Source organism: Wyeomyia smithii, chromosome 3 (genome assembly GCF_029784165.1).
Source record: "Wyeomyia smithii strain HCP4-BCI-WySm-NY-G18 chromosome 3, ASM2978416v1, whole genome shotgun sequence".
Lineage (NCBI taxonomy): Eukaryota > Metazoa > Arthropoda > Insecta > Diptera > Culicidae > Wyeomyia > Wyeomyia smithii.
Window position 1 is genome coordinate 243,205,741 of NC_073696.1, and position 10,919 is coordinate 243,216,659.

General features: G+C 38.6%; 1 protein-coding gene and 1 non-coding gene across 2 annotated transcripts; both read left to right on the forward strand.

Moving 5' to 3' along the window:
- Positions 1-281: 281 nt before the first annotated feature.
- Positions 282-1,316, forward strand: LOC129727140 (U1 small nuclear ribonucleoprotein 70 kDa-like; the record flags this gene model as incomplete). The annotated part of the gene is made up of 1 exon (XM_055684635.1): positions 282-1,316. A coding segment is annotated over one exon (1,035 nt), but the record flags the coding sequence as incomplete, so codon positions are not given.
- Positions 1,317-8,466: 7,150 nt separating this feature from the next.
- Positions 8,467-8,572, forward strand: Trnai-uau (transfer RNA isoleucine (anticodon UAU)). Its single transcript has 2 exons — positions 8,467-8,504; positions 8,537-8,572. It is a non-coding gene; the product is annotated as a tRNA-Ile (tRNA).
- Positions 8,573-10,919: the final 2,347 nt, after the last annotated feature.

The window sequence follows — 10,919 nt, forward strand, 5'->3', positions numbered from 1 at the left end:
GATAAATAGAGAGATAAATAGAGAGAGATAGAGATAGAGATAGAGATAGAGATAGAGATAGAGATAGAGATAGAGATAGAGATAGAGATAGAGATAGAGATAGAGATAGAGATAGAGATAGAGATAGAGATAGAGATAGAGATAGAGATAGAGATAGAGATAGAGATAGAGATAGAGATAGAGATAGAGATAGAGATAGAGATAGAGATAGAGATAGAGATAGAGATAGAGATAGAGATAGAGATAGAGATAGAGATAGAGATAGAGATAGAGATAGAGATAGAGATAGAGATAGAGATAGAGATAGAGATAGAGATAGAGATAGAGATAGAGATAGAGATAGAGATAGAGATAGAGATAGAGATAGAGATAGAGGTAGAGATAGAGATAGAGATAGAGATAGAGATAGAGATAGAGATAGAGATAGAGATAGAGATAGAGATAGAGATAGAGATAGAGATAGAGATAGAGATAGAGATAGAGATAGAGATAGAGATAGAGATAGAGATAGAGATAGAGATAGAGATAGAGATAGAGATAGAGATAGAGATAGAGATAGAGATAGAGATAGAGATAGAGATAGAGATAGAGATAGAGATAGAGATAGAGATAGAGATAGAGATAGAGATAGAGATAGAGATAGAGATAGAGATAGAGATAGAGATAGAGATAGAGATAGAGATAGAGATAGAGATAGAGATAGAGATAGAGATAGAGATAGAGATAGAGATAGAGATAGAGATAGAGATAGAGATAGAGATAGAGATAGAGATAGAGATAGAGATAGAGATAGAGATAGAGATAGAGATAGAGATAGAGATAGAGATAGAGATAGAGATAGAGATAGAGATAGAGATAGAGATAGAGATAGAGATAGAGATAGAGATAGAGATAGAGGTAGAGATAGAGATAGAGATAGAGATAGAGATAGAGATAGAGATAGAGATAGAGATAGAGATAGAGATAGAGATAGAGATAGAGATAGAGATAGAGATAGAGATAGAGATAGAGATAGAGATAGAGATAGAGATAGAGATAGAGATAGAGATAGAGATAGAGATAGAGATAGAGATAGAGATAGAGATAGAGATAGAGATAGAGATAGAGATAGAGATAGAGATAGAGATAGAGATAGAGATAGAGATAGAGATAGAGATAGAGATAGAGATAGAGATAGAGATAGAGATAGAGATAGAGATAGAGATAGAGATAGAGATAGAGATAGAGATAGAGATAGAGATAGAGATAGAGATAGAGATAGAGATAGAGATAGAGATAGAGATAGAGATAGAGATAGAGATAGAGATAGAGAAAGAGATAGAGAAAGAGATAGAGATATAGAGAGATACAGAGAGATAGAGATAGAGAGAGAGAGAGCGAGAGAGAAAGAGAAAGAGAGAGAGAGAGAGAGAGAGAGAGAGAGAGAGAGAGAGAGAGAGAGAGAAAGAGAGCGAGAGAGAGAGAGGGAGGGAGAGGATAGAGAAGGAGAGAGAGAAAGAGAGCGAGAGAGAGAGAGAGAGAGGGAGGGAGAGGATAGAGAGAGAGAGAGAGAGAGAGAGGGTCACCGGTTTTTACACATTGAGGTTGGATGTCAATTCCAAGCGTCATCCGTTGGTTCTCTGTGTAATTACAGCTGATCTGGCAATAACGAAGCAGCAACCGCGGGCGGTCAATCATACTCATGCTCATGCTCAAATAATTTTTAAGCGTCTGCTCAATTATAACTCAATTTTTCCAATATTTTTCTGAAGAAGTACACTCACTTTTCAAGAAGTCGTACTTTAACAACTTACTCTCTCTCTCTCTCTCTCCAGTTATTTTTCAGATATGATGATTCGAAAAGAAAATTTCCGTTTTAAATAATACTAGAAATATTAAACTTTTGTAAAAAATATGTAAAGCTTCATTAAATTCTGAGAGGGTTCCAGGGCTCTTCATTTCCCAAACATATCAATATATCGGAATATTTCGTGCAGTCATTCCGATTCGAACAGTTTCATTTTTATTTGATTCCTGTACTGCCAATCACGATGAATATTTTCGCTGTCAAACAGATTTGATTACGGGTTTCTTTTCCGACTGGTGTACATCGTGTCATTTCAAAGGAAACTGATGACCCTTTCCAAAGTCAACTGACAAAATCAAAGTAAGATCATTCGAGTAGTTTTCATTTGACGTACAAAGTGCTCTAAAATTGAACAAACGATTTTTCAATTGAATGCGACGAGTCATAACGTCACTACACTGAAAAAACTACGCACGCTCCATCCAAGTGTTTCATCAATTGGATATGAAAATGACTCATTGTTATTTGAAGATTTTTTTTATCGAATTCAATCATTTTTCACTTTCGTTTCAAGTTGTCGCACACATCAACTCACATCTATGACCCGCACTTCATATACATATGATTCCAACATCCTTTTCAAGTGAATTGCACTTAAATCTGCTTCACTGTTTCATCACAGTATTTATCATGTGCGAAACACTTTCAGTTGATTTGTTTTGTTTCTATATATCAAACGAAGTGCCATTTGTGCTGAAAAGTGTCTACGGCTTAAAAGTTCGACGATTTTCGGACTACATCCGTAAATTTTTGAAAGGTAAGTGATTTATGTCACGTAAAAGAATTGAATTCTAATTTATTTCGTTCTTCCAGCACAAGATCATAGAGATTCTGATGAAAGCATCTTTACGCTAGAGGCAAGTATTTGTTTACTAAAACACCAATTACATTAATAAAACTCTTTGTTTGCTTCACAGACTTCTTCAACAGAGTGAAGGAATGTTTGGTGATGAATTATTATAGTAAAATTTAAATTTTGTAAATAAAACAATGGTTACATTATATGCAATCATTTCCATGTAAAACTGTTTTCATTTTAAAATCGAATAAAAATCATTCGAAGCCCGGTAAACAGTCATTTGAGATTCAAAATCCAAACATTTCATATCTATATATCATAACACGAGAAATGAAAGTGTTTTCCTTTTGAAAATAAGCTGTTGCACGATAAATAATTCAAAAGTGTTTCGCATATGAATTCTATATGTTTTGACCAGTAGCGCGAATTCAAGTGCAAATCACTTTATAACGTCGTGTCGATTTTTTTTAGTGTATAACTATAATAATTGTAAAGCTTTAGCTGCCCCTTAGTCGAGTTTAAGCAAAAATTTTCATGTATTTTAATATTTTCCACCATTCTTAGGTAATGCGTCAGACCGTTAGAACTATTTGTTTCACATAAACCCTTTGTTTTGCAAACTTGAGTTGCATTTGAAAGAAGAGGGTGGAAACTGGTTCAGACAGAATATTAATCAAGTGTAGGCTAGATTTCGACCCATTTTTTGGTGCTTTTGTGATTTATCCTACCCAAATTTGGCCCACTTGATTTGTGCCCCAATTTAGTCCCAAAAACAACAAAATACCAACAAAATCATCCCAATGGACAACTACAATTCAAACTTGGTCAAATTGATAGCAAATCATCAAACTGAACGTGATATTGTACAACTTTACACTCGTTTTTATTTATGGTTCAAGCTGTATAATTCGAAAAATTATAATGTCAAAATGGTACCAAAATTTTAAACAATATTTAAACATAAAAAAACGATTCAAAAATCAACAAAAATAAGAATAAACTGGGATTTGGCATATTAACCATAAAAACGGCTTTATAGGATGTATTTTATTTTCAAAAATTCGAAACATTTGAACCAGTTGATCGATTTTTGATCTTTTAGAATTTAAGTCTTAAGAAAAAATAACAAATAGATGAATATGTGTGCCTTCACATGCATAATATACAAAATTATTGAAATTTTTGTCATTTTTTCAAACTGAATTTACTCAGATATAAGAAATAACATATTTTTAAAAATTTCTTCATATATAGAGTCCAATGTGCCATTTGAATTGAAACCAAGATTTTTACGTTTGCCCCAAAAATAACGACAAAAAAATGAAAAACGTATATATTTTTATGAAAAACAATAATAACTTTGAGTATCTTACATTTTCCCATCCTAGACTGTTTATCAATAATAACAATTAATAACATCAAGTTTCCACAAAAGGAAATCAATAAATGAAATTCTAGTTTTTTTTTTTTATTCTGTTTTTAGATATGTTTCCTTTTTGTTTTTACTAGATTTGATTTGGGTACTATTCACTCAAATGCCCAAAAGTCGTGCAGAACGTAGAAGATAATCAAAAATCATAATCAATCAAAATGAAAACCATAACCATAAAATATAAGAACATCTACAGGGCCCGGATAACACTCGTTATTACGCTGCAGGCTGTACAGAAAACTGCACTGGACAACCTCTCGTCGCGTTATTTGCATTGTGTCGTAGCTGTCAGTAGATTTATGTGTTGCTTCTGTAATCACCGGCTCACAAATTGAAAAAAAAACTTAATTTTATGGACTTTGCCGTCTGGGGTAAAATGGAAGTTTAAGTCTGTTCTAAAAAGACGAAGGTGTGAAGCGACATCTGATGGCAGCCTGAGCTACCATCTGAAGAACTCGTGCGATGCGTTTCTCGATCGTCTGCGGCGAGTGGTTAAACGTAAAGTTGAACAAGTTGAACTTGACTAGTGAATTTTCAAACAGTGATATGTTTTCAGGTAAAATGGAATTAATTCGAAATATATTTCTGTTTTAAAAAAATTATTTGTTTGTTTGAACGTAGCACTTCAATTGCCGGACCCTGTAGAAGAAAGAAGAAAAGGAGCAAAAAGTTAAACTTATCGTCGAAAAACTAATAAAACATTTGAAATAATAATCTGTAAAGTAGAGCTATACCGAATGGATGAGACTCAAGTAAAACAGAAGCGAGCAGAAATAAAACCAGTAAAAAATAGAAAATACCAGAACAAATACATAAGTAATTTTAAACACGTTATAAAGATCAGAAATAGCATGAAAAGAGAACAAAAAATATTGGGAAGTGTAAAAATTGCAACGATTACGCTAAAAATGATGTTACAAAAACCATGATGAAGTTTTTTTGGGAAAAGTTATAGCTTGTTCGCATATTTACCAAACGATTTGAAGGTATACAAACAATAATCAACTAGCTAATACCATTTGAAATTGATCCTCGCATAACTTGATCATCTCTACAGCAGTTACTTTAACAACCCCCATAGTATCGTATGATTAGGCATCGTCTCGCCACAAACCAAACATAACTAAATCTAGCTCGAGAGCATCGCACCCATCACACACTCTCGGAGCTCACAAAAACAGTAGTAATTTGATAATTTGTTAATTAGCAGCTCCTGGTGAAAGCGCTGCTGCCCAGTCTGCGGATGGCTTGATTCTTGCACTGCGCTCCGGCTGATTTGCGATGGCCGGTAAAGGCATGAGGGAGGGAGGAAGATGGCTTAGGTCGGGTAATTTTTATCATATCGAACGAGCCAAATATCATCGGAACCGGTAATCAGATAACAGGAACCAGCTCCGGAGCCAAACGAGAAGCAGACCGAATAAAAAAAATCCGGAAGCAAGAAATTCTCGACCAAATTGCATCTTGGCTGATGGCTGTGGCGGCGGCGGCGGCAAAAATTGTACAAATGAATCGATGGTAACAATAGGAAACAAGCGAGGAAAACAAGTTGGAACGGAGAGAAAAAACAAAACGCAGAAAAGGAAAACTCCATTAGAAAAGAATAGAGATTTGGCTTTCAGCTACGCTGACGCAGTCCGCCGGTGCCAATCCAATATATTAGAGCCTAATAACTGCATTGATTGCGATGGAACCCGGAAAATGAGCCAAACGGCAAGCAACGACAGATGGTGCCCAATCAGTGGCCGCGGGGCACACCGACCGGCCGGGGCCACGCTGGAAGTGGAGTTCATCCTGGACGCATGGAGCCGTTCCACGGAAGGCGGCCCCCGGCAGTTCGGCGTCCGTCCCGGGGGCCAGCAGCTGTTGCTTATCGGGTTGGATGGCCGCGGTCATTTTCTTCCCGAATTGAACATGCAGTAATTAGCCGGATGAGTTGAGCTGATAGTGTTTTTTTTGCGTAGCAGTGCCGGCCATCTAAGGCCCGAACAAACAACGCAGCGGTGAACTTCTGGCCTGTTTGCAGGTTGTTCCGATAGTGCGTTTGAAATGCGGTATGAATTATTGTGCGGGTGAGGAAAGTCGTCGCTGGGGAAAGACAGTTCGATTGCTCCAGTAAATGTCCACGGTTAGCTGTTTTTTTAACTCCCTGTACAGTCGGGCTCAGCCTATCGATCGACAGTCGAATTACCGCTGCTCAATCAACAGACAAACGTGATGAATGCGATGATGATGGTTTGCAAGGTAAACAGAGCTTCCCTTCTCATCCCGTCAGCGCTGTTGCTGCTGCTGTGGTCTGGATGGAAGTGAGGACGTTTTAAGTATTGATTTATGAATAAGTAATGAGCTCGCGGTTTTCAAGGTTTTGATTTCGCTTCCCATCGGTGTCGGAATCGCATCGACAGTGGTTGAGTGTGGTTGGCAGTGGAGGACGGGGAGAACTTTTAGCATTTAGTTCGCATTGCTGTTGGCGTACGGGACGGAAGAGCAATCGTTAAATGTATTCATTATTGCCGCCCATATTTTTACTTCGAAGTTGTACAATGCTGCAGTTGGTGGGGGTGTCCCGCGAGGAACATTTCATCCGTGGTAACACTTTATTGGCACCTAACAGCAGCAGCAGCAACACCGTGTCGTGATCGTGATGCGCGGAAAGGATCCGCCCCATCGTCATCGTCATTTGCAGCGTCGTCAAGGTGATCGGCATCATCGAGTTAGAGGAAGGAGCGATGGGAAGTACCACACGGGCCAGGCTCTTAATGGACTGTAAACGAAGCTGCGATGCCACCGAGTGACAGTCCCTTCTAGGTTAGGTTTTTAAAACAGATGAGCAAAGCCGTTTCCATTTGCATATATGGATCCATCCGAACTGAACGAGACTGACGCTTGTCGGTAGAAGCAACTGTGCCTAGCGTGGGAAGCAGACGCTCCACTGCCGCGTTGGAAAGAGACGTTGCCAGCGAGGTGTATTTTATACGTACTTTAATCGGAAAACTGCTTAATAGCAGGGTGACCATTTTTGCCAGGGCAAAAATTCTGCCAAGAGCAGACGCCATTGAGACTTATTTTAAAAAAATACTTGAAATTGACTGATATGATAGAAGAAAAAAACTACGGTGAAACAGCCAATGAAATAGGATGAAATCTGACACATTAACAGTAACATAATTCAAACTCTAAATTGGAATCTTTGATTCAAATGCAATAAAAATTTTTTGAAACCTAGTAAAATTTCCTGTTTTAAAAGTTGATTAGAATTTCATACAGGCATGTATATTTTACGAGAGTAGCTCTAATAAAACTATTTTACGAAACAAGCTCAACTAACCTCAGCCACTGGTAGCAGTTTCGATTAGGCACAATGCACAATTGCGAAATTTCCCCAATTAATCGATAAACCCAAAAACACAACACGATTCGACCCGCTGTTATTTTCCACTTACTGTAACGTCGCTTCCAGTTCATGGAGTCCCCGTACGGTACAATAGACATCAGCAGAAGCAGCAGCAAGGTCCGTCTCCAAGCTCTTGCTCCGATGTCTTCCCTCTTGCAAGCGGCAACTGTGGGAACCCAGGCGATAGCGGAAGTTTTCCGCCTTTTGCTTCCTCGAATTGTACCTACTATCCAGCAAAAACACAGCAGCAGCAGCAGCTTCTGTGTTTGTGATCATCATCAGCGCAATCATCATCTTCGCATAATCTTGACGAAATCTGAAGCCATCTGTTTTGCTCCACTTGGTTCCTCCCGTGTGTGTGTTGTATGTATCGATAATTGCGAGTGGGAAAATTAACCATTTTCCATACGCCCCCTCATGGTGATTATGCGTGCCGATTGATGTCGGAGACAGATGTTCTTGTGCGGCAAAAAAATACCGGTGCGAGTTATAATTTCATTAATTTTCGTTCGATGCTTGTAGGCTTCGTACTTCCACCCTAGAGCCATCGTGGTTGAAAACAAAACTGCCCAGAGAAAGCCAATTAGTTTTTTGTGACATCGCAGTTTCAAATCAGAAACTTCTTCAGCAACAATCATAAATGTGTAAATGTAACAAAACAGCAATTCAGATGCAATTCATTAATTATCACATTCCGTTGATAAAGATCACCCGAAAAAAAGAAAAAAAAAAAAAAAGTCTCCAATTTGTACAGCAGCTCGAAACCAAAATTCCCCTTTTAAAGTGTGTAATAAAAACACAAACCGATAGATAGTGCGCTTGTTTGCTGTTGTTGGTCGGACAGCGCCTTACACGCATCTACTACTGTACAAAACCGAAAAATATTTCACCCATTGTCTGTCTGTCTGTTGCCTTGCCGTCCCTTATCGAATTCGCTCGCCGTCATCGTCACCATCGTCAGCGTCGTCGCTCGTGAGCCGCTGCCAGCCTCCATCGCTCCAGTGGCGCAATTGGTTAGCGCACGGTACTTATAAGACAGTACTTTGGTGTGTACGGATATGAGCGATGCCGGGGTTGTGAGTTCGAGCCTCACCTGGAGCAGGGAGGATTTTTTTTGTCACACTAGCAAACGAGCGTTGTACTTTTGAAAATCGGTCTGTCTAGTAGTCGCACATGGTTTTATTGTATGCAAAGCAGTGAACATCATCACCAGACGTCGCATGACGGAAGGCCACTCACATGCAACCATTCGTAATTTGCGAACGTGACAATTAACTCTAGTAGTAATAATAGAACAAAAGCTAGCATCGAAACTCAAAACCTGGCCGACAGTTTGAGTTTTTTTTATTTCTTTTATAGTTTGAATGACAAATAGTCATAGTAGAACCTGTTGATTTATACTGATTAATTTAATCATTGATCATTAGATTCATTTTCTTGTGCATTCGTCAAAGCTCTGAATGGAATTTCTCAACCTATTAATTTGAAAATTACTTATCATTACTCATCTACAAAACATCTGGTTAATCTTACACAGCAAGGTTATTGAGCGTCCAAAAAATATTCCCCAAAACCAGATCAAGATAAAAAAGCATACAATATGGATTATAGCATAATTGCAAATCAGTCAACGTGTTGTCTGAATGTTGAAAAATCAATATAAAATCGGAAAACCTAAATTAATCCACCTAGCGGTAAGACCCAGCCTTTCTCATTCGATTTTTTATTTGTAAAAATAGATTTACATGAACGCTTCAATCCAATAAATGTATATTCACTCTTCAGGTTCTAAAATATTGATGTTGTAATCTTCACATATGAAATTGCAGTCAAGTCTGTCTGTCTGTTTGATCCATATAGGACCGAAAACTACCGAACCGATCGACGTGAAAATTTGTATGTAGGGGTTTATGGTGCCGATAAAGGTTCCTATGATAGTTTGACACCCCTCCCTTCCAGAAGAGGGTCCCATACAAATGAAACATAAATTTCTGCACAACTACGGACTAGTAGCTGTTAAATAAAATTCTAGCAAACAGAATAACAAAAATAATCTATAAAATAATAGGTTCGGGACAAAAAGCAGTTGTGGAAGACAGAGGTTGTGTATAAGGTGAATAATTTCAATACCATTCGAGGCTCAAAGCTTCAGGGCAGCCTCAAATAATTTGGTTTGAAAAGTCGACCCCTCCAAAAAAAATCTCGGGTTCGGATTTCACACTTTCGGGCTCGGGTCGGGTTCTTTTTAGGGGCTGATAACTTGGGGATGGGGAGGGGTGTAGGGGGTACGCAAATGTCCACGCTTGTCCACGGTAGGGGGAGGGGGTAATGGTAATGTCTACGTGGACACGATATTTTTTTTTAATCATTTTAAACAAAATTCAGTAGTAATCTTTTCTATTTGAAAGTAGTGTTTTCAGATGTTTCAAGCTACATTCACTAGAAAATTTATGTATTTAAAAATTAAACTTGATATTATTTTTTCCTTGAGTTTGGTATTTTTTCTTTGGTATACTAATTTGAAGCCAATTTTAGCTGTTTTTGTAGTTTAAAGGCGTTTCTCTGTCCATTGGAACAGTTTCCTATTTAATTTGGAATTCATTTCTGTTGGGGCCCCTCCGCTGTTTTACTTTTTTAGTCATTTTGGCTTAATTTGGATCATGTAAATTTCTGGCCGCTCTGACTTCTGGAAGTTGAAGATATGTTCGAAATGATTTAATTTTCATGCTCTTTGGACCGCGTTCGGAGCCATATTTTGACGTAGTCTTACGGCAACAATTACAGGGACCCAATTTCATTACAGGGATCCAATTTCAAAACCGAAAACATCGAGAGCGTCACAAAAATTGTCCAATTTCAAACGTTTTGTTGAACAATGTCGAAACGCAAGTGTCGATTTTTGATTGGTCGCTTGCTGCCTTTCCCTAAATAGGACGACAGAATGGAGTACCTAGTTAGCCGGGAATGCACTTTCTGGGCTATATAAGATACTGTTTCTCCTCAAGCAAATCAGTTTACTAGCAGCAGGCAGCAGCTGCGGACATTAACACCGATGGCAGTAGGCAAAGTGGATCAGCAGCGGGCAACAGCGGCGGTGGTAGTGGTAAGCTGCAGTTCCTACCTCTTTCAGCTCTGCTTCCCTTCGATCTGAGTCGGACCCCACCAGCGGTAACCCAATTCAGATATCGTTGGGTGAATACAACCCGAAACTGAAAGAGAGTCGCACCGCCAGGTGGTTTGAGAAGCCACCATCATCCAGCGTATGTATATATAGGGTGTGTGCACATAACGTGTGTGAATATCTATAGCGTGTGTCGCTAGGTATATAAGGTGTGTGGCTTGCTTTAAAGCGTGTGTGTATGTTTATGGCGAATGTGAATGTCAAGCGTGTCTGTGCATGTCTATAGAGCGTGTGGCTAGAGTGCGTGGCTTGCTATATAGCGTGCGT